The 25,024-nt window shown below is 35.5% G+C and overlaps 2 protein-coding genes across 4 annotated transcripts in view; one reads left to right on the top strand and one right to left on the bottom strand.

Moving 5' to 3' along the window:
- The window catches only part of LOC148954174 (very-long-chain 3-oxoacyl-CoA reductase-like), a 69,410-nt gene extending 56,211 nt beyond the window's left edge, over nt 1-13,199 (top strand). The window contains exons 3-6 of the mRNA XM_089085983.1: nt 4,787-4,941; nt 8,901-9,080; nt 10,595-10,810; nt 12,871-13,199. Of these exons, the coding sequence (XP_088942109.1) occupies nt 4,787-4,941; nt 8,901-9,080; nt 10,595-10,810; nt 12,871-13,029 (710 nt within the window). The 3' untranslated portion in view covers nt 13,030-13,199. The remainder of the gene's footprint in view (nt 1-4,786; nt 4,942-8,900; nt 9,081-10,594; nt 10,811-12,870) is intronic.
- A 4,336-nt stretch (nt 13,200-17,535) lies between these two features.
- The window catches only part of Tip60 (Histone acetyltransferase Tip60), a 48,953-nt gene continuing 41,464 nt past the window's right edge, over nt 17,536-25,024 (bottom strand). For all 3 annotated transcript variants that reach the window (XM_089085985.1, XM_089085987.1, XM_089085986.1), the window contains exons 8-9: nt 23,593-23,755; nt 17,536-20,684 (exon numbers count right to left, since the gene is read on the bottom strand). In XM_089085985.1, coding sequence (XP_088942111.1) covers nt 20,468-20,684; nt 23,593-23,755 — 380 coding nt within the window. In that variant the 3' untranslated portion in view covers nt 17,536-20,467. The remainder of the gene's footprint in view (nt 20,685-23,592; nt 23,756-25,024) is intronic.

A 25,024-nucleotide genomic window follows, 5' to 3' on the forward strand; every position in this document is an offset into this window, starting at 1 on the left:
TATATCTGTACTGGTATCTGTATCTGTATCTGTACTCTGTACTGGTCCTTCCAACATGGCAGCCTCTATTGAACTCAACACTTGCTATCATCAAGTTACCCACGCTCTGAAAGCTGCCGAATCGAAAGCGGTTCCTACAATAAGAGGCAAAATTGGGCCAGAGAAACCGATGTGGTCCGATTCCATCGAACTCCGGACGACAAAATGACGTGCTAAAATGTTGCTAAACATTTAAACTGCTTGCAGAAGACCGTTACGTGGGACTGTATTCAAGCTTAAACAGAGTACAAAACGCAAATACAAAGCTGAGATGAAAAAGTACCGTATTATCGGGCAACAGTTTACTGAGAACAAAAAATCATAGCGAAGTCTAATTAGACCGGAAGACCGTGCACCTAATACTTCCCTGACTCTGCATGACTGGCACTCTTACTATACTTCGGTATACGAAGACGAGAATCTTGCCTTAACCAACCAGTATGAAAAGAAAGTCGCAAGATGGCTTGCGCGCTTCTCGGGACAGCGCTGTGTTGTTCCCATATCCCTGGAAAATATCAAAATCGCGGTCAAAAAGGCAATTTCCAAAGGAAAAAATGGGACAGATGGCGACGGTCTCACAACAAAACATCTCAAGCACTTACCTGAAAGTTTGTATTCCCACCTTCAGCTTATCTTCCAGATGTGCATCACCAGGGGTTTTGTTCCAAAAAGTTTCCTGAAAGGAGTCATCACTTCTATCCCCAAGAAAGGAAAAGATCCCAATGACTGTAAATCTTACAGATCCATAACAGTCTCTTGCATCCTAAGCAAAGTGTTTGAGTATGTGATCTTCTCCGAACTGGATACTGGAGATTTCGGGGATAATCAACTTGGATTCCAGAAATGTCTCGGTTGTCCAGAGGCTCATCACCTTCTTGCTAACGTTCACTTGGACTCAGAGTGAAACAAGTTACCTCTCTATATGTGCACTATAGATATTTCAAAATTGTTTGGCAACGTCAACCAGACGAAAGAAATGAGTGATCAGCTGCTGAGTGGTGTAAGTGCGAGTTTACTGAATACATTGAAATTCCGTCACGAGAATTCAATAGTTTCTACCAAATGGAAAGACAGAGCATAACATCCTACCGAAATCGAATGAGGCGTGAGGCAAGGGAGTATTCTTAGTCCTCTCATTTTTAAACATGTGATTTCCAAGATTCTGGACCGCATCTTGCCTTCCTTTTTACTTTACAGTACCGACCTGTCTTACCTTGCATACGCTGACGACGTCCTTCTGCTCAGTAGATCGAAAGCTGACTTACAAGATAACCTGAGTCGACTCCACAGTGACTTTCTTTCTATCGGGCTCTCTATCAATATAGAGAAGTACGAGTTTTTAACCTTCAACGCACCTAAAAGTGAATCTGTGACCCTCGGCAATCATGCAGTCCCTGCAGTGTCTGAGCTACGATATCTGGGTATCATGATTGCAGAAACGATCAGTAAAACCAGGCAATCCATCGTCAAGCAAACAACTACCGCCATTAAACGTGCTTAGGGGTCTGTAGTGCCGAATCGCGGACGCTACTACAGGAAACCTCTAGCCTCAATCATTCAGTTTGTCAGCCACATGTAATTTACCACGCTGGTACATCCCATGTACTGACAGTGAGAGACTGCGAAGAAAACTGAAAGTAGTACAAAAAGTATGAAATATTTTTACTTTACATATTCAAGTGACGCCGGAATTCTCGACTGGAAAAATATCGACTTCCAGAGTCATTCAAGCACTGGTTAACCATTTGGGACTATTCAGTGTTCAAAGTTAGATTGATGAGACGTCGTTTTTCACCTGCATTTGTTTGAGTTTCGTATCTTTTTTCTTTTTCGTTGTGCTCCACTATAATCTTTTTGTAGATGGTGGGTAATTAAATTATTATTATTATTAAAATTGTAACTGATTCCTTCTATTATTTTTTCCTCTCTTTTGGCTAATTTCTTGGCCCTCTTCAGACTCGGTTCCGAATTTTTTAAGCCCAATTTCTTTAAGCATTGCAGTGTGCATTAAGACTATTCTGGCCATAAGTCTCTCATAGACTGGAGCAGTCCAGACTATAAATTTAAGTTGCGCTTGATTTAAACCAAGTTTGGCTTACCAAGTGTATAATTATTTTTTCAGTATTAGCTCAGTGGTTTTAAATCACGTAAAAGTAGAGGGTGTGTGTGTGTTTTTTTTTTATTTGTGAAATGAAGATGGAATAAAAAAACAGTTTTTAAAATTTAGGGGACAGGGGGTTGGGGTATTTTCATTTTTTTGATTTTTTAATTTGAAATGAATAAAAAAATATTCTTCAAAATTTATAATTGCCCCCAATCTTCCCCTCCCCCTGCCCAATCTATGCCGCTGTGTTAGCTACCTGCGAACAATATTTATTTTAAACTGATTTATCTCTCTACTTAAAGCAACTTAAATCAGATTCAAGAGGAAATTAAAAGGAAAAGGCTTTTACCAAAAGCTCGAACTTCAAGTCTAAGCCTCAACTCGCTCACGAAAACTATACGTAATAAAAACTGGTTTTTCTTGCTCACCGTAGTTTTTAAGGCTAAGTGTACTGTATGTTCAGGCAAGATAAGAATGACGATCTCAAGCATTGAATGTTAAAAATAACAGGCATTGGATGGGAATTCCGAGCAAAAAAAAAAAAACAAAAACAAAAAAAAACGTAACGGTAACGGGAAACATTTCCAACGGTATTTATGGGGCGCAGTTCCAACTCATGTGAAGCTTGAATCTAACGTGCTTCAGACATTTTTAATGCATAAGTAAAAGCATATTTAAGCTTATCTGCACATGATGGGGAAAAAGGCTCCCCTGGAACTGGTCATAGAACCCACCCACAAACTCTTGAAAAATAATGGCCTAAGATACCCTAGGGAGGCAGTCATAAAAAATGCTCGTTTATGATCTATAAATAAAAGTTGATGTAAACATACCTGTACGCAGGGTGGAGGAATTCTCTCCTTAAGACTGGTTACAGTGATCCCACTAAGAAAACAGAAAATAGTGGCCTAAAATTACCCCTCTCTCCCCAAAAAACAAGTTATGCGCCCCCTCCCCCCAGGGTTTCGACATGTGTACACCGTGAATGTGTATATTGTTTGAGATCTGAAATTCCTTACGAAGATTGGGGTTTTCTATGTTTATATAATCAAAAGCTAGCTACCAAAAACTCACCCATTTTAAGGAGAAATGCATCCTTCATGTTTATGAAAGACGGAATTTGATAACGGTAAAACGCCGGTTTGGTCTGAATGACAAAATAGTGAATGTGAGCAAATTTGATTATTCACATAAAAGAAAAAAAAATTCTTTTGCGAGGATATGAAACAATAAGAAATACTGATTTGGAAGGATCGCTTCAGGTACCCGCCGTTGCATAACCCCACGTGGTTGCTTTCAGAGCAGAGAGTTACGGACATTAACCAATTAAACAGGCTGATTTCCACCTAAGATTGCGTTGAACGAAAATTAGTTATAACTTATTTGACCCCGTCTTTGTAAAAACTAAGTCGTCGCATTGATGAATATTTGGCAGCAGAAAAATTGAAATAAATGAAAATATAAGTCATTCTGTTGTCTTAATAAGAGCGTTTATGTACAGGGTTTTTTCCGTGATGTCATGCATTTATATAGTGTTTGCAAATCTTTGCAGGCTATTCTATTTACTAGATTGCAGGAATTACTAGGCATTGTCCATGGATAGCCGTTCAATGACCCATGTCCGTATAATCAAATTCTGTGTTGGCAAAAAAAGTAGCAATTGTTAATTGCTCTTAATGAATAACACTCTTTTACATCTGCGCAGAAGAGAGATAATAGGAATTTTCTTCACAATATGAATAGTATAATGACTCTTCAGTAGGAAATACGCTAAGTTTCGGGTACATGGGTCTAAATATATATTTTTGAGAGTCATCCCCCTCCCCCAAGGCCGTACCAAGAGGGATACCGGGATCGATCCCACCCCCTCTGAAATATCTGGGTGACTCGTAAAAACTAAAAAAATGCATATAAACCTTTTTATTTGTTTTTTACCCCCCCCCCCCTAACGAAAATCATGGATACGGCCTTGACCTCCACCCCTGTCAAAAAACCATTTGTACGCTTAACATTTTGTCAGCGTGATCCGGTGATTCGGCTGAATTTTCATATTTGTATCTATGCAGGGTACATATCTGAATACTGAATTCTAGTAAGATGCTGTATTCTACTAGAATTAAACACTATAATAAACACAATGGGAAACTGGGTAGGATCATTCCAAGTTAAATTTAAGTCAATCGTTTCAATCAAATTTCACAGGTAAACTGCAAATTCTTGACACCCTTAATGATGACTAATTTCCTGGGGAAAATCACTATTGCGCCCTTTGTCTTTGTGACGGCCAGCCGACGCTGAAGCTCGAAAAAACTATTTTTAAGGTACGGTATTACCTTAACCTTAGTTTCAGCAATAGCGCTTGAACTTCGGAGCTTTGAGAACAAAGTGATATATTTGAGCTTATTTTTATCAGATTCATCACTTAAGATTTCCTAGGATATACATTAAACACTCGTCTCAGTTGATTAATTTATTTTGATTATAGATTTATTTTGACACACAATTAATATTTCAATATTTCAGAAGACATGCATGGGATTTACATTATAATATTCTGGAGATATATTTAAAGTGGAAACTAAAGTCATATTGAGAGATCAATTTGTTTTGCCACTATATATATTTAACATTTAAATATTTCAGGAGATACATTCAACGTGAAAACTAAAGTCATCTCAGCTGACTATACACGAACTGATATTTACGAGAGAATAGGAAACGAACTTCAAGGACTTGACATCGGAATACTTATCAACAATGTGGGCATGTCCTATGCTTATCCGGAATTTGTGTGGAAGGTAATAATCATATTTATATTCAGTCATGGAGATACAGAACATAGTATCCAAAACGCAACCTTCTGTTAACCATTGTCTGACTGGTTCTTCCCTTGAGAACAGCTTATGACACCGGTTTAGCAACTAACCCAGAAGTGTGAAAATATCAGATAATAAATTCCAACCACAAATTTAAAAAATAGGATTTGCATTATATCCTTTCGTATGTGTACTGTTCATGGGCGTAGGGAAGGGGGACAGGGGAGGGCAGCTGCCCCCCCTAGAACTTCAAATTTACGCTAGACATTAACGAGAACTTTTCGTATGTTGGAATTTTTTGTTGGACGTTACCTGGTAGATGCTTAAAAAGCTGGAAACAAACGGAAATTTCTAAATATCTTTTCCGATATCATCATTTACGTTTCAATCTTCAATATTGATTTTCGGTCCGATATATAGATAGGAGACTGGCCCACGATCGGCAGATTTTGACTTGTTTAATTCTCTATGAGTTGAATCACGCGATAAGAAGTTGCTGAGCATGCCAAAGCAAAAGTAACTCATTCAATACCATCCTTGAAAAAGACAATTATAAATACTCCGCCATTTTTCCACCCTGGATGCCTCTCTATCCAAGTGGTCAAGAGTGCCAAACCTGGACCACCCCGGCACTGGTTCGGCCGTCTCTGGCTTATATTTGGCCACTGGACAAAAGAAAAAGAAAAGTTACCAGGGGAACATTAAAGCTTGTTTTTCGGCTATAAAATTAAGAATGAATATGGTCAGCATAAAAAACTACAAAATGAATTTCATTAAAGTTTAAAAAAGAAACTAAGAGTATTAATTTCTAATTATACATTGACAGATCAACACCAAAAGTAAGCCGCTCCGCTAATATTGGTGTTCTACCTGTCAGTGGTGGTAGTTTTATTTCAACTTCTGTCTTCAAGACAATATCCATCTCTTGAGTTAGCGCCAAGTCTCTTACTCCAGTCTCCTTCCAAAAGTGGACCTTAAGTTCTTCAGTTGCTACTTTTTCAAATGTCTTGTGGTCTGAACATGTGGTAATATAGGCCTCGCTCCAGGTGGTTAAAGAAAGCTCCTACACTGTGACGGTTGAAAGCAGTTGTCCGTCATAGGATTGTACTTTCTGGCGTTTTTACTGATAGAGTTTTAAGGCAATCCATAAAACCACGGTATCAATCTTTACCTGTAATTCCTCCACTGCCTTTGCAGTTCCGTTATCCGGTACTTTTATACTCTTAATAATGATATAAGTGTATGCAAATTTACACGCTTATATGGGAATACAGTCGAAAGCATATCAGCTATCGTTTTCAAGTAAGTTTTTAGTCTTTCTTCTTGTTCCTCTGTATATACTTATCATGTGTTGTAACAGGGTGTAAAGAAATTCAGAGATTTTTAGAGGGATATTCAGCTTCTCAACTTTTTTTATGTAGTCTTGCAGCGTTCCTCTAGGGACTGCCATAGCACTTCTAGAGATTCCAACTGACTTCTTGTAGAATAAGGCAGAAAAAATTGCTGTTTCATTTTCTTCTGGATCACAGCCACCTTTCTTTCTTTTCTCTTTTGTTTTACTTTTAAGCATTTTATCTTGAATGAAATTTAACTGGAAAAAATGGAACTTCAGTTCACCTACTGTTCTGACAGGATTAAATAACGCCAGAATTAACACAGTTTTGGGTTTTAACCTTGCCTTCAACCTTTAAATATGCTGTTTACACAGTCTTTACAAGCATAACCCACTTTTGGACACCTTGGTACGGCATGCGGAATTTACCCCAGGTATTGTGGCCGAACATGGGATAGCGAACATGGAAGTTCGCTATCCCGTAGGATGAAAAACTTCTAACAGCAAACTGGTGAAGATGGCACGTCTCGGAAGCTGCCAAAAACAGGCAAATAATAAGAGAATACAATGTGAGTTTACAACGCGAGTTTTCTAGTATTCGTAATTAGGCGTGGGCTTTCAGACAAAATTGAACAAAATTCCAGATTTAATCAGCCTAAATCCTTATCCAATCTAATATTTTTGGTAAAAGTATCAATCAAGCTCAAACAATTTTAAATACAAACACTGCCATTTGTCAGAGCTTTTATAATCCACCAGAAGCCCCATAGGTTCGTATATTGAAACTGTTTGCTTTGGCTAAACGTGGGCCAGTCTCCCCTATACCCATTTTGATATTTAATTTGGTCTAACTGTAATCTTTTGAATTGAAATCATAGAAGAAGCTGTTATCTAACCATAATGTGATTTGTGTCAAATCGCTTTTGTGGTGTTTATGTTTTCTGGAAATTGGAAGTTGGATAGTGGGTTTCTTATATTATACTGTTGCAGGAAAAGTAGAACATGGAAAATGTTAAAGGCTGAGTTTCAGTGAAATATAGAACGATACTTTCTAAAGACCTATATTCAAAGGACCTCGGGAAGTATTAGTAAGACCCCTCCCCCTCCATCACAGAAGTGGCTGCCCCCCTCTACACAAGATGCTGCCTACGCCCATGGCACTGTTCCTACAAGGCGGAAGTCAGCCTACGCGGTAAATACCAGAAGTATCAAATTGAGTAGCATTGCCAAATTACATATTTGGGAATACAACGCTAATTTAAATTATGTTTAAATAACTACAGAGTAATATTAATTAAGTTATTCTTAAACTAAAGTTCTGTCTTCATTATGGCTTTTTCAGACGAAGTCGGCCGAGTCAAAATAGTTTTTTTTTCACCGAGTTTGACTCCTCCCCCCCCCCAAAAAACACTTAAAATGCGCCGGATTTCCCTTTCTGAACCTAAATAAGTCCCATTTTTGACCGAAACTGCCAGAAAAAAAAGCATAGGGGCAACTTCGCACGGAAGAGCCATTTTGAAAACACTGCTTCCTTTTGTTTGTGTACCGTTCCTAGCTACGAGAGATGGGTCTGCGTACGCGCCAAATGTCCTATTAATCAAATATAGCTGTATGCCTGTATTGCCAAATAATATTTTACATCTGACACGGACGACCCAAATCTCTTCCTAGCTTTGAACTACTAAGGTACAATTCAAAGAAAATTAAGTAGAATCCTATTCCATATCCAATAGAGACAGAAAAAGGAATAGTAAAATTCTAGTTTAGGGGCTTCTTGCTATCATTGGAAGTAGTTGAGTTAGGCGAATGAAACTTTCAGGAATCAATCCTTTGCCAAATATATGGCAGGTATTTTACCTTAATTTTGAATTTTCAATCTCCTTTCATTGGCTTTAGTTCTTTTAAATGCAATTCCTGTTATTTCAATAGAATTTTGAGCGATGATTTTACAGATATTTAAAACCTTATAAATTGGGATTGACCAAAAGCGTGAGGCTAAAAACATTTTTCCTTTGCCTCATTTGAGCGGAAAACCTATTTGTGAGGTTTTACTTTCGTAACACAAAGATTGTTAAAAGTCGTCAAAGGTCACTACGCTCTAGAGGGAGAATGAGCGGAGTTCGATGCTTCAAAATATCTTCCCATGAGATCATTAAGGCTCTGGATGCACTCCTAAAAGTTTAATTCACTTAACTCAACTATCTTCCAAGATAGCAAAAATCCTCTAAGCTAGGATTTTACCAAAGGAATAGATGACAGACCCTTCGTCGTTTTTACAAATTATTCCATTCTTCCAGAACAGCGTGACTCCGGTTGACGGTGGGCTCTGATCGCAAAATGACACAGAATCTGTCATCTAATATTTTTTCCATCTCTATGCTTTCGAACGTCGATCTACTAAAATATAATTCAAAGAAATTTGAATAAATTTCCCAAATTTCTTTGATGCGGAATTTCTTCCGCATCTGTTTTAGCACATTGCCTTTAAATAAACATGCACTTTATAATATAAAAAACTAGTACTTTTAGTTGATTAAATATTTCAAAGCTACTTTTAGATAATTAAATCATTAATTATTTAGTAAATATTTGATTCAATTACTAATAGGTTGATAACCCAATGGAATTTTCTGAGCGACTTGTCAACTGCAACATCACATCTGTCACTCATATGACATTGCTTGTTCTTCCTAAAATGGTCGAGAAAAGGAATGGACTTATTCTAAACATTTCATCAGCATCAGCTAATTTCCCAACACCATTTCTCTCTGTTTATGCGAGCTCTAAGGTAAGTATAACCTTTATTTCGTTTATTCTCAATTCGACTTTTACAGGTAATTAGAAGAAGGTATTTAGACTAATTGTGGAATAAATCAATCTAGCCTAAGGAATGATCTTACTTTTATAGGTCAAATAAGGAAAGAGCAAAGAGAAAAAGAGATTATTTTCCTATTGGTTTTGCGTCTGCGACGTGTCAATTTCATGAGTCAATCACAATATTCCTTTAGCGTTTAACAAAAAGAGGTGACAACAGCCTGTAATGTCATCGTCTTTGACGTGTTTTCGTCCGCCAATCGCAATCTTCGTTTAACCTGTGCCAAAAAGAGATGCAAACAGCTTATGACGCGTTTTCGACGTTATTGTCTGTGACGGGCTTTCGAATCTAAAACATATTTGGAAGCCCGAATATCCATAGCTAAAATGGCCTCAAACACAATCTTATTATCTTGTGTTAATTATTTAAAATGCAATCATTATATTTAGACTTTTAGATTTCTCTAATATGGTGGAACAACAAGAAAAAGGCAACAATGAACCTTGTAAAGTGTATTTTGAAGCCTGAATATCCACAGCAAAGATGAGGCCCAAAACCATTTAATCTTCCTGTGCCATCTATTAAAAAAAAATAAAAATAATTAAGCCTTGTAAACCGTGTTTTGAAGCCTGAATATCTGTAGCTGAGATGAGCTCAAACACCATTTTATTATCTTGTGCCATATATTTAAAATGCAATTATTAGGTATAGAATTATAGATTGCTGTAACATGAGAGAACAACAAGAAAAACAGTGATAGCAAGCCTTGTAAACCGTATTTTGAAGCCTGAATATCTGTAGCTAAGATAAACTCAAGCTCAAACACCATTTTATTATCTTGTGCTATATATTTAAAATGTAATTATTAGGTATAGAATTATAGATTGCTGTAATATGAGAGAACAACAAGAAAAAGAGTGCTAGCAAGCCTTGTAAACCGTATTTTCAAGCCTGAATATCTGTAGCTAAGAGGAACTCAAGCTCAAACTCCATTCTATTATCTTGTGCCATATATTTAAAATGCAGTTATTAGGTAGATTGCTGTAATATGAGTGAAAAAAACAGAAAAAGAGTGCTAGCAAGCCTTATAAACCGTATTTTGAAGCCTGAATATCCATAGCTAAGATAAGCTCTAACACCTTTTTATTATTTTGTCCTAAACATTTAAAATTCAATTATTATGCATACAGAAGTACAGATTGCTTAAATATGATATAACAACAATAGTAAATTGCAACATATGATGCTATTCAATTATAGGACAGAAAATAATAAATCTTATAAAATCACAACTCGATTTTTACCACCATTTAATTTTCTATCACCGAACACCATTTGTTGTATAATCAGGCAGGCATACGATAGACAGTACAAGGTGTCAACTCTTGCGATAATTCAATATAATCTCTGTTGCTATTTTGTCCTATTTATTTTTGGGTTTCCTGACATATAATTTTCCATTTCTTAATTTTTTGCTTGTCTTACAGGCATTTGTAGTTAAGTACAGCCGGGACCTTGCGGCAGAATGCGCTCCCTATGGCGTGAAAATCCAATGCATCCTGCCGGGCTTTGTCGCTACAAAGCTAGCTAATATTTCCAAAACGTCTTTTGGAATTCCAGACCCAACTCAATATGTTCAAGGTGCCATTAAGTCTCTTGGCTTAGAAACTGCTTCTTATGGATACGTTGTTCATCGAATAGTGGTAAGTTGTTATTTCCTTTTTTTTGTATATGGTCACTACATACGAGCCGGCCAGCATTGCCACAAAAGTACGATCTCTGTTACAATGACATTTTTGAGTGTTTTCATATTAGCTGTAGGCATATTAAAAAAAATAAATAAAGTAAAATATTAAATTAGATATCAAGGAGAGATATCTAATTTAAAATATCAAATTCGAATCAATGTAAGAAGTAAGTGGCTATGATCGGCAGAACTATATTAAGTTTTAAAATGTTTAAAATACATGATGATTGTCCATATTCTAGCCCCGCGCTACCATGCAAAAGCACTGCCGGAGAAAAATTCCAGGATTTAAAATTTTTCTCTATTGATACATTCTTTGAAATGTCTTCTTTTTTCTTTCTGAAAGGGAGCTTGTCACCCCCTCCAAGAAAGCACCCCTACTACAATGCGCAATAATTTTTATCATTCCCAATTTTCCTCACTATCATTACCGGTTACACGTACCAGAGTGATGAATATACGTGAGTGAAAACAAAGACTAATCGGCGCTTTGAATCACAAGTTTGACGTTACCAGCCGGCCACCATATACATTCAGGTTAAGAGCCTCCTTCTAATTCCTGATATAATACACCTCTGTATCTCGTCAAGATACTCAATGCGCGTCTATTGTCATATAACCTCTAAACTAATTTTTTTCCTTTTCCTACTCATGGTTGATTCAGTAAGCATAGGCTTGTGAAACAAAAATACCAGTGTTTCAATGTGCTTTGCTTTGCTGCTAAGGAAATCCAACTTGATAAAAAATATGAAGGTTTGATTGGGTCATTTTCAATAATAAGAAAAGTATCGAAGACAATTTTATACCTTGACATTCTTATTTCGTTTTTCAAGCTTATGTTTTTTTAACACTTAGGTGACTTCTCGTGTCTTACATCAAGACTTTTTCCTATAGTTTTTATATTACGCTTTCTGATTTGTTCATTCAATAACGCTCAGATAATTTTAGTTTAGCTGTTAATTTTTAGCCAAATTCATTTGGTTATTTTTTAGCCATTGCCACAAGTCTTGTTCTGTCTTGGCTTAGTCTGTTATTCGGCACCATCAACGAGTTTGTGCCAAGTCCATCTTGTCCCTCTTTAAAGAAGACATATAACAATTTCATTTTTTACAGCTGGGAGGGGGGAATATTTGGAAATCAATTTTTTCAAGTATAGTGGAAACTGCCACTTTCAGCACATATTTTTTTTACCTTGAGAGGGGTCCTTCAAAGAAGGTCGAACAATAAATATGTGGAGTCTCTAGCTAAAACACAGTCAATAAAACTATTTTATATATATATATATATATATATATATATATATATATATATATATATATATATATATATATATATATATATATATATATATATATATATATATATATATATATATATATATATATATATATATATATATATATACATGTATATATTTACTAATTATTTTTACAAATTCCCCGGCCAAAGGCAAAATGATTTTTCTTGGTTGAAATTTAAACTCATTTGATCAATTTCAAATTTGAGCGACTAAATTTTGAAAATTTATATTTTATTATAAAAATAGTGATTTATAAAAATTTATATTTTATTATAAAAATAGTGCTTTTCGACTATTAATAGCTACATAATCACTGTTTTCGTTATTGAGCCCTCCCCTTCCCAAATAATCAATATTCTCCTTCACTTAAAATGAGTCGAACCCCTGTCCCCTGATTTATTTTTGGTTACATTCCTGTCACTTGTTAAAAACAAAACTTTTCTTTCACTGAGTTTTGGCACAGAGTTTTGCCAAAACTCTTTTGTCAGTGAGTAGCTCAATTTCGGATCTGGGTAATTCGAAGGTGAAAATTAAACAAAAAGTTTTTTATTTATTACGTAGTAGCAATAGAAACGCAATTTCGACCATTAGATCCTCATTCTACCCAAATGAGTTTATTTTCTTCCTCCAAAATATGGCCCGCCCCCCACAATATCATTTTCACACATCCCTGTCGGTGTTACAAAGGACATACTAAAATTTCTTTTTCTTTTCAGTATTCATTATTCGAGTTTGGAATGTTCATTGGTGCTCCAATCGCAGAAAGAATTTCTTGGTATGCATTCTACGCCGTTAGGGCTAAAAATCTCCACAAAATGAAAACGCATAAAGATGCAGCTGAAAATTTAGCACATGATGCAATTAAAAAGGATTGAAGTGAACCTCTAGTCTCTGCGCAGTTGCCTTGATATTCTTTTTTGTAATTTATTGAGAACAAGCTGGGTATTTATTACGTTTCGTCAAAGTTGCGTTAAGTCTGTTAAGTTTGTTAGCGCAGTTGCCATGATTTTATTTTTTTGTAGTTTATTGAAAACAATCTGGGTATTTATTAAGTATTATCGAGAATAAAGTTTGCACGAGAATTATAAATGCTCGATTGGCAAATTGCCAATACAGAACCAGAAAATAAAATCTCCATCGAAATCGGATTTGCAGAATCTGCGGAATGGAGACGGGATTTAATAATTAAAGGATAGAATCATTTAAGCAAGAATGGGATCTATTTAGCCTATATATATATATATATATATATATATATATATATATATATATATATATATATATATATATATATATATATATATATATATATATATATATATATATATATATATATATATATATATATAAACCTTACACACATAAAAGTATCCAGGGGGATACTCGGTTTGAGCTCCTCCCCCTAAACATTTGCCCGACTCGTACAAAAGTAACAAAAACACATGTAAACAAACTTTCGCACACAGAAATTACAATAATTACAAAGTACATTTATTACAATAAATAATAAGAATAATTACAAAGGAGTGTTTGTAACCCCCTCCCAAACTTTTTTATTCCCCTCCCCCCGAAGGTTATTCTGGATACGGCCCTGCATACTTTTCTTAAAAAAAAGAGAAAATTGTAAGCAGATATGCAATTTTTTGGTGTTAGGTGGCAAGTTAAAAAAAAAGAAACATGGTCAAAATATTCAGCAAAGCATGAACTAAAAACGTGTGGTACTAAACAACTTAAGAAGGTTTGTAGATCCAGTTGTCTTTGGGGATCAACATATTAGATTTGAATGTTTTAGAAATCAACACATTGTCAAGGTATGATTTTTTAGAAAGGAAAAGCGTTGTCACATTTAACTAATTAGCTTTGCTTGTTTATTTTCACGATTACACATGGCAACAGTGACACAGAGCACTCAATACATTATTTTGAAACAACAAAAAAGTAAGAAATTCCCAGTTTTCAGAATGAATTTGCCTAATTTAGGTCTAAAGGGCAAAAAATATTTCTATTTTAATTTGCTTGATACTTAAGTTTTCAAAACGAGTTTTCAGTAAAGTATTCACTAAAGTAAAATTTTAAAATTCTACGTTGCGCAATAAAAGTGCTTTGGATAGCCCTATTTGTGCACACACGAATTTTTGGAACGGGTTCCGCTTCTCGGGTAGGGCTTCTTTCTAGGGCTATAATGAGTGAAAAGTTGAAATGGCTAGGACACCAATTGCGTATGAAAGATGACATATTGACGAAGATCGTTCTTTTCGGTCATCCATATAGGGCCAACCCAAAAGCAGTTGTCGCCCCCGAATAGGATGGAAAGAGATCGTAGGAAATGACTTGAATGAAATAGAAGCTTCTTAGGAGGGCTTAAAGAGGGAAACTTTGAATAGATTGGGATGGAGGAAGAGCGAGCGCAGCTATGTTGGCCTCAGGCGGCTTGGTGCTGCAGTGAGTTGTTAGTAGTAGTAGTAGGAGATGGCTGACGCACTACAGTCAGAACCAGGAAAGAATCTTCTTTTTAAATTGTCTGTTATTTATTTGACGAACTTAACCGAATTGGCTTTCGAACGGTTCATCGTTTTTTTCTTCTATCTTTTCAATACCTACAAAAACCGTTGTTACTACTTGATATATTGCATGTTGCTGAACTAAGATAAGAAACATAGTTTCATGGCATTTTCAAAATTAATTGAGACCCTTTATAGTCTCTTAGAACACAAAAACACAAGCTGCACCAACATTGGATTAAATTCTAGGGCAGTCATGAAATTATTAGCTGTAGTACTAGTATTCTACCCACACTAAAGAGACACGTGTAGATAGTAAAAAAATACCGTGCCTAAAAAAAGTTTACTCAAACATCCTCTGGAGCCATTGCTGGCGCATTAGGGCGTCGAAACGAAGTTTAAGCTGCTAGGGTCTCTTTTACACGGGTAAGTAGCAGGCCTGTCGCCCATCCTTGCTGCAGCGGGGATTGGTCCCTGGGTTCGATATTGCCAAACAGAGCATCAATCCCCTGTGCTACCACAGGGTAAAATAGCATGCTTAGTGGCTATGTTGTCCTACAATTTTTAAACCATAGGGTATTTTTTTCTGAGTTTTGAGTAAAATCACAAAAATAAGTTTCAAATACGTTAAAGTTAGTCGCCAATTGTCTGCTTTCAAATGCCATTTCAACTTATTGTTTTTTCAATATTCTTTTTTGTAATATATTTCTCATCTGTCTTCGCATTCTCTCGCTCCCTCTGTAATTTTTTATAAGTACTATTGCTTCACCCTATAAAATCTATGGTTAAGGAATATTAGATTTCTCTAATAAATTTAATTCTTTAATGAGGGCTTATATAGAATTTTATTTTAGAAGTTTTCACTATTCTCTCCCTTTTATTTTTTTCCTTTCACTTTTTACTCCCTCCCTATGCCCTTTCACTTTCTCCATTTGATTCATTGTTAAGAGCTTGTTTTCATCCCTCACAAGCTAAACTTCAGAGAGGTTAAACTTGCTGTCAATTATTTGTTTTTATATGCATTCACATGCTATTTCAGCATATTTTTTCTCACTGGTCTTGTCTTTCATTCTTTTCTCATTTCTATCTCTCGATGTGATTTATTGTTAGTACTTCCGCTACACCTAAGCACAAGCTAAGCTCCAGACAAGTCAAACTTGCTTATTGTGTCTTTGTTTCTAGAAGCCTTCAAATGCCATTCCAACCAGTTTTTGTTCACTAGTCTCTTCCGTCATGCCTCTCTCCACCCGTAATTCGTTCTTAATACATTTGCTTCACCCGGTTCACACGCTAAGTTTCAGTCATATTGCACTTGAATTTTCATTTTTCTTTTTTTTTTAGATTCACTATGAAGCAATAATTGAAAAATGATTATTTTGATATTTAAATGACTAATAGATTCTTATTTAAATACTTGAGTGAATCTTCAAAATGATCATATAAAATGATTATGACCTAAAGATATAAAGGGAAAATGATTCTATTTGATTTTTCCGACCTAAAGAGGAAAGCTTAAAAGACTAAGCAGAGAAAAACTCAAATATAAACAAAAAAACAATACTGCTACACACAAATTTCCATGCAGTCTTAGATAGACGTCATAAAAAAAATCGGACGACTACGGTTCAAGCCTGCCTGTTGCAAGGCGTTCTCTTTTGAGGAGAGGTAACCCCGGAGGTAAACATAGAAAAGAACCATTATGACACATCAACAGTGGCAGTTACATATGGTCAATATCTTTGGACACTTGACTCAATCCATGTTCCAGTGTTTGCTTTTTTTATGTGGTACTATTGCTGCTATTACCATAACAGCTCATAACAACATAGGCCAACACAGAGGCACATGCTTTTCCTCCATCCCAATCTATTCACAGCTTCCTCTTAACATCCTCCCAAGAAGTTCCAACTTCCTTTACACCTTCCTCTTTCCACTCAACTCAAGGATGACCTGCTTTTTGCTTGGCCCTAGACGAAAGAGCTCCCAAATGCCATTGGGGCTCCAAGGCTTTGGTACCTGGATCACCAGGCAAGTCACTTTGGGGATTACCACGCTCCCTACCCTAGTACTCGAAAAGTGCCTTTTTTAGTGCCGACCCTGACCCTATAACCGAAAAATGCCCCCTAAGTTTTGTGAAACAAATTTACTTTCCCCCACCTATATTTACGTGAGTTGACGTCCCTGTAGATAACGAAAATAGTAGCTTAAGAAAATAGTAGTTTTATTTAGACAAAAGCATATAAAAATTTACCCGTTGCACACTGACAATCCAGATTAAAAACCTTTAAAGAAAAATATCAGGTCCTGGTACTCTCTAAAACTATACTCTAAGCTTTCTAAGAATTCCTCTTTGAAAAGCAGATTTGGATCATCTAAATAAATAAAAAAAGAAAACTATCAGGTCCTGTTGCTCTCTACAATTACTTAAACTATGAGACTGGAGAGACTTGATAAGCACTAGATAGAGCTTACGCAAAAAAGAAAAAAACCTTCTAATTAGCGAACGAAATGAAATTCCACAGAAATTAGGAGAGTTAAAAAACTTTTAACTTTTGGGGATATTGAAAAAAGGCATATCCGTTACTAATTTAGTTGATCTGAAATATAAATAACGAGTGATAAATTTCAAGAGATTCTCTTAAACATGCCAAAAAGGTCTACAATTCGCAATTGTTTATTTTGTTTTATTTTGTTTCCATCTTTTTAACAGAGCCTCGTTTTGGGTTGGACCGTTCCAAAAAAAACACACATGGACAGAGGTGCAAAAATGTTCAACCCTTAGATGTAAGAGGATTATTTTCCGGAAACAAAGATGCATTTAGAGACCCCAGGTTTAGAGATACTTTAAGGGGAAGAGGAGGTATCAAGATTTTTTTTCAACCCATGGTCAACGCAGTAGCGTTAGCATTTAATCAGTTGATAAACAAACATATAAATGGTACCTGCAGCGTATTTTTGCGTTCCTGTCTCTGCTATCTTATACCACGCATCTTGTAACACTTTTTTTGTTTCAGTAGAAAGCGAATCTAAGGGAATTTTACCACCTTAGACATGGATGTTGTTTAAATATTCCTTCTTTCAGGGGGTAAGGACTAAACACCCCTTCACTATCAATTGTGTTTTTAGACGTTTTTGAAGGATTAGATGTTATTTTTTAGGGCAAATGAGTATTTCCAGAGTTAAAGGCTTGCTAACCTTTCTCAAAATATAAACAGATTTTATACAAACTTTCAACACTTTTGTTTTGATTACTTCTTTTGTAAATGACTTGCATTATAATATTTTAAACAGAGTGATGTTTTTTTTAATAGGGCCAAAAAAGGATGACCAGAGAAGGATTATAACAGACTGAGTAAGCTCTGATTGATTAACTGACATGGTAATCGTACAAATTGATTAATGAGACTATGGTAATCGTAAAGCCAATATCCTGATAGAGGAAAGAGTTATACACAAGTTACTCATATTTTGAGTTAAATTAATCAAGTCCGAAGACCGTTTGGTGCCCCTGAAGGCCTGAGAAGGGTTCCTGGGGCATGGTAAACCCTCTTTAAACGTAACAACAAACTGCTTAGTATTTTGAAAATGCATTTCACTCAGTCTACGAAACGATTCTTTGGCTAGGCCCAACACATAGTACGGACAATTTTTTCTTAGTCAGAAAGTGTAAGCTGTTCTTACTCTTTTAAATAAGCAAAAATTATTGAGGAAAGGGAAATGTAGAATAATTCCCCCTCCCACGCACACATTTGAAGTCCCAATCGCCGAAGAACATATCCCCGAAAGATTCATTTCTATCGGCACAGGAGGGGCAAAATCCCTCCCCTTGGAGCAATACCCATGTTTTTACAATTTTATTACGATTTCACAGATTTTTCATATAATTTTCTCAAGTGTTTTGAAGTTAAATTAGTTTTGAGCTATTCAAGCTGTTCTCAAAGAGTATGAAAAACTGATGAGAGGGAACGTTGACGCATAGGTTTAGTAAGGATTTGAAACTAGTAGTGGTGTTGGCAGTACAACATTATTTAGTTCAACCATAAAGGTTCAAAACCAACTTAGTCTTAGGCCACCAAAATTTGAATTCGTTTGGTGAGTTCCATATATGCTGGTAGGCTACAAGATAAGAATCTGAGAGAAACTTTCTAGGAACAGTTGAATATGAAACTTGAGAGTCCAAAAAGAAACTTGGTTTCTTTATTTTATAAATTTATTTTCTTGAATAATATTTCTAAAATTGTCGGAAAAATTAGTCATGAAACATACGAAAAAAGAACAGGAATTCATTAAGATTTTTAAAGCCAGAGCAGATTCAGAAAGAGCCGGTTTATTCAGCAAATATTTCAGCTTCAACAAAGGTAGCGTATATTCAAATATCAAAAGTGAATTCTTTCGATAAAAAAAAACAAAAAACAAACAAACAAAAAAAACACATGTTTTGTTTTAGCTTGTGCTTAGGTTTTTCCGCACACACCTACTCATAGGGGAATAAGATACTCTCGGGGTATTAGGACATCCACAGGGGAATACCCTTTCAAAGACTCATTCCAACCCAAATTTTCTGGAATGTATGACAAGTGCCGTGAGCAATTCAGAGTGTAGGGAGAATATATATAATAGGAGGTACCTCCTATATCCAATATACGTATTTTAAACGCCATATTTATAAATATTTAAATTAGTAAAAAGAAGATAGACTACTGTGAAATCACCCTAAGACTCTGTGCAAATGTTCAATCTTTTTTGAACATTTGAGGGTTGCAAAATATCAGCTTTTAGACACCTTCAGCACCGGACCGCCCTCATTTCTTGCGAACATACGTTCCAGGCCCTCATTTCTTGCGAACATACGTTCCAGGACGCATCTTTGTTTACCAGGGATAAAACCTCTTTAAATTTCTTTAAAGAAATTCTTTAACCATTTTATTTGTTACTACCTCCCTCTTTGTGAGCAGTCCTTCAGAGTTCAATGAAGGAAACATGAGTCAATAAGGATTCTCTTCTTTAGTTTCACCCAGTTTTGATAGTTCGACTTGCAGGGGGGAAAAGGGGTACGGTATTGAGTTCTTTCATGATTAATACTATATTAAAAAATAATCATTTGAATCAAGTGGAATACTCCAATCCGAACACATATTCTTATATTCAGAACATAGAATTTATATATAGAATATAGCGGTTAGGATATTTTTATTACACGCATACTGTTTTGTCCAATAGTCGTTTTAAGTGTTCAAGTTTTTTTTTATAATGATGTACCCCCTCCCCTCCCCGACAAAAATAATAGTTGTCTTTTTAGAGGTTCCGGTAGCTAAATATAAATTTTTAGTTTTAACATTCATTAGCAAATAGATCGGCTGTGGTTTGCACTGCCTTAAAAAAATCTTCCATTTTTTAGGAAAACTATTTTGTTCATTAGTAAATACTCCTAACGTTTTTTTTTCAGTTTTAACTGCAGGTTCCCATTTATTGCTTAACACGAGAGGGGTATGTGTATTAAGTGTCTCTTCGTCATTTCCCTCTTTTTTGATATTCCGACCTTCAGAACATGAAATATATAGAATATACAGGTCAGAATATTTCGACTAAACATATACTTTTTAGCCCTAATAGTCTTTCTGTATGCTGGAATCTTTTTGTTAATAACCAATGGCAAAAAGGTCAATTGCAGTTTCTTAGGAATCCTTCAATTCTTAGGAAAATTATTTCGTTCATTAGCAAACACCCATACAGTTTCTTTTCAGTTTTAACTGCAGATTCCTACTTATGATTTAACACGAGATGAGGGGGGGGGGGATATTCAGTTGACTCATCACCACTTTCCTCTTTTCGGCCAGTCCTTGGGTGTCCAATGAAGGCAGCTGGGGTCAATTCGGATTCTTCTCTTTTCCTTCGCCCGATTGGTCTGTTTGACAATTTCATCTGTCAGGCAAATAATGTACTGTCCTTTGTAATACTGGATCAAACTCAGGTACTGAAGTGTTGAAAGTAAATCTTCTTTCTTAATACTTGTCATCTCACAAATTTCTCTGAAAGTTGAGAATAAATTAAAATACAATACCTTTTTGATCCGGATTAGAGTATGGGAAACAGATCAGAGAAGAATCTTTACCACACGAAATATAGAGACTAAAAGAAGAGGCTAAAGCGTGGTCTCTTTCAATCATAATGCATATGAATTAGGACATGGCGAAGGCAAAACCGGCTCCCCTCAATTTGTATACATGCTACCTAAGGTGTAGAATCCTTATGAGCCTTATTACTCCAATATTTACTATACTACTATGGATTGAAAAGCAAAAAAGAGACAAATAAAGAAGAGAAAGATGCAGTCTACTCTAATTGTCATACATAGGCAAAAATAAACTCTCAGCAATTTAGGCATAAGCTGCATAAGGAGTAGAATCTTTATGACCCTTGTTGCTCCAATATTTACTATACTACTATGGATTTAAAAGCAAAAAAGAGACAAATAAAGAAGAGAAAGATGTAGTCTACTCTAATTGTCATAGATAGGCAAAATAAACTCGCATCAATTTAGGCATAAGCTGCATAAGGTGCAGAATCCTTTTGAGCCTTGTTACACCAATTTTTACGTCACTAATATAAGTTAAACCGGAATTGATAGCTAATAAAAGAAATAAAGGATCCAGTCGTCTTGCACATGAATTGAGAAAAGGCAAAATCTGCCGTCAGCAGTTGGCGTAAAAGCTTCATTAGGTGCACAATCCTCATGGCCCTTATTACACCAATCTTTGCCACACTAGTATGAGTATAATGACAATTACCAGGGGTCTGAGCTTCACTCAGTGAAAAGAAAGACAGCTTTTTCAAACTTTAATTTGATTTTAATTTATTCACTATAGAAAGTAAAACCATTAGGGTATTGGAAGTCGGGGTATTTATGACATCATTCATATAAAAAATATTTTCCAAAATTAAGGCCCTAAACGAATTTTACTAAAGTTATGATCTATCTAGATAATTTTTTTCACACGCGAACAATTATCTTATTGTGAACAACCTTATTAAACGAACAATAATCACCAGGCGAAGCTCGGTCCCCACAATTTTTTCGGGTAAAAAAAATTCGTTATTGTGATTAGGCATGGCCTAAAGGCTAACTAAAACGTGAGAAAGATCGCTAAATCCCCTTCCTCAATCCCCATTTTTCAAAATCAAGCATGAATTCGTACAACACTACGACCAGTATGATATTCATCCCTGGAAAAGTACCCCCCTTAGAAAATTTCTCGGGAGAGGTAGAGGGGGGGGGGGTCTTACATTACCATAGCGAGTTTTAGGATTATTATTAAGGAGATTTCGTCGAACAAATCTATTTATATGGGAGGCAAATTTGTTCAACTGAAAGTAAGGAGCAACATTAAAACTTAAAACGAACTGAAATCGTTCCGTATATAAGGGGGGTTGCCCCTTCCCCAACCCTCGCCCTCAATCCTAAGGTCTTAAAGTTCTTAAACAATAATTCTCATCCAAACACAAGGTGTTTCAAGAGACGTTCTTAAAAAATTGTGACAAAAAGTCAAACTTTAATGTAAAGAGCGAGGGCTGCGGAAGGGGCAGCCCCCTCATATACGTTACTATGGGCCGTGGTTCGTCCTTTACTAGGTTACAGCTAACGCTGCAACCAATCAAGATTTAAAACCAGTAAAGCAGTAAGACGCTGGGTGTTCATTCGAAGTCGAAAAGAAATTTGGAAGTTAATAATAATAAATCTCCGAGCTAAAATTAAAATAGTAGAATCGAGAGGAATGACTGCAATCAAGTATGGCTTTGTAAAACGTGGGTGCTTCGAGGGGTTGAGGAGGATACGCTTGATGTTTTTTCGTGGAATTACCTAAGGAGTGTTCAGGGGAATTACCTAAGGAGCGTCTAGAGAAAACGAAAGGTTGATGACAATATGCTAGATGTTTTCTTGTGGAATTACCTAAGATTACCTAAGAAGTGTTTAGGAAAAAAAAAGTTGAGGAGGATATGCTAGAAATTTTCAATTGGTATTATCTAAGGAGTGTTCAGAGGAACTACCTAAGGAGTATTTAGGGAAAACGAAAGGTTGAGAAGGATATGCTAGATTTTTTTCAATGGAATCCCCTAAGGACTGTTTAGTGGAAAACGAAAGGCTGAGGTGGATATGCTTGATATTTTGCAGTGGAATTACCTAAAGAGTTTTTAGGGGAATTCGTCTGACTGATCAAAAGATTAAAGAATAAGTTGTAGAACTTTGGATCGATCCCACTTTCTACGGAGCCAAAATTTGCGAAAGATATAACAAAAATAACATAAAGATGTAAAATAAAAGTATAAAAAAATTAAAATAAAAAGAATTCCGCTGCTACTAGGTGGGCAATATGAAATTATCCAACAATCAAATAGTCATTTGCCAAAGATTCACCAAATCATATGTGATATCGAAATATTCCGTTGATATCAAACATGGTTTATTTCATGGATATATTTTCAACTAATTCTGATTGTCATTCTTATCATACTAGCAATGCCTATAAGCTAGTATATGAGAAGAGAAATACTTTGAGGTCCGCATAAATATTTCGTCACATGTGCGTTACCCTCTGAGTATTCATCAAATTTCAGGAACAAATCTTGGTACCAAAAATCAGACTTTTTGGCAGTTTATCTGGGGTGTCCTTAGACGAAAAGATGGATGTCCTTGAAAAGGATCAGAGGAGGTCCTAAGAAACGATCTAAAGGAGGCGTGAGGGAGTAAAGAGTGAGGACGCGAATAGAATGGGTGGAAGAGGAGCACACGTAGTCAAGGTGACCTCAGGTACCTTGATGCTGCGATGAATTGTTAGTAGCAGTAGTTTCGCAATGGTAAAAAGGCCAAGAAGCCTTTGAAGTTGAAAGTTGAATTATACTAAAAAGTAATTGCACAATTTTACACAATTCAAAGCCTACCCAATGGTTATTTGAGGCCTTTCTCCCTCTGGTCCAGGTTTCATTCCAACCAAAATCTCGCAGATTGTTTGGGCCCAATAACTTCTGTACGAGAGTAGTCCCAAATCAGATAAAGGCTTTTCCGGAGATCCTGTCTTTCCTTCAAACTTAGACAGCTCATAACCTATTATAAAAAAACAACATAAATCAATGCTATATTACAGCAACACAGCTAAGAATACATATTACCCTCACAACCACATATGTAGGGCTCAAGGAGGGAGCCAGGGGGCAACGCCCTCCCCTCTATAAAAAGTGGAACAGCAAACCACTTAACCTTGAGAGCAAGGTCCGCGCATTTTTGCCCACTGTGTCCACTAGTCTATGTAAACCAAGTTATTTTCATTTCAGTAAAAAAATGCTATCATTAAAATATTTAAGATATTTTAATAAAGATATTCAACAAAGCTTCAATTTAGTAAAGACATTTTAGTAAAAATATTCTACTATTAAAATATTTGAGATATTTTAATGAAGATATTCAATAAGGATTGCTGCCTGTGGTTCGTGTTCCCAGGGAAACATGCAATTTTTCAACAAGCCTGTAGCTGCGCCAAAGGTCAAGATGCTTACACCATTGGATTCATTAATTTGAGATCTATACATTCACAGAGCCTGAATTACGATATTTCTTAGTGTTTTATAGAGATTAATCTTAAAACTTAAAAAATACAAAAATTGCCCTATTTTCGCATATTTTCCATGCCTTTTTGGAAGTTATAATAATAAACTAGTCGATTATTGTATTATAAATGATAACATTACTATTTAAATATTATCAAATATTATAAATAGTTTGATTAAATATTATCAAACATTGAATACTATTGGTATTATTATTGAAAATTTTCAGTCTAAAAAAATCCAAGCAAATTTCAAAATGTTTTCAGGTACCGTATATAGAAACAACTGAATCTCTGCAATCGAATTATAGCAAAATTGTCATTTTGCCTTAATATAATAAAATTGTAGGCTGCAAAATACAACATAAATAAAACAATATTAAATACACTTGCTATTATCACTGATAATTTATGCAGTTATAATAATTGTTACAATAATTATAATAATTGTTAGCAAAACTGTTAAAATATTTTTTTAGGACAGTGGAAACAGGCTTATTGCTAAGATAATTTTGTAAATAAAATATCATGTATACACAATATTAATAAGTGGAAGCATTCCTGCATGGTGTACTGTTATTGTAACAGTACAATAAGAGTAACAGGACAATCCGTGTAATGAAAAAAAATGAAGCTGAATTTAAGAGTTTGTATTTTATATTCAGGCCGCCCCTGTTTCCGATCATAGTTAGACGATTAGTTCCTCCGGCTGAAACAAGGTGTCATTTGTGACATTGGTGTTTGAAAATAAACATACCGCATCGTTACAT

Source organism: Artemia sp. Qi Xiang Cuo, chromosome 3 (assembly GCF_049724085.1).
Source record: "Artemia sp. Qi Xiang Cuo chromosome 3, ASM4972408v1, whole genome shotgun sequence".
NCBI classification, from domain to species: Eukaryota; Metazoa; Arthropoda; class Branchiopoda; order Anostraca; family Artemiidae; genus Artemia; species Artemia sp. Qi Xiang Cuo.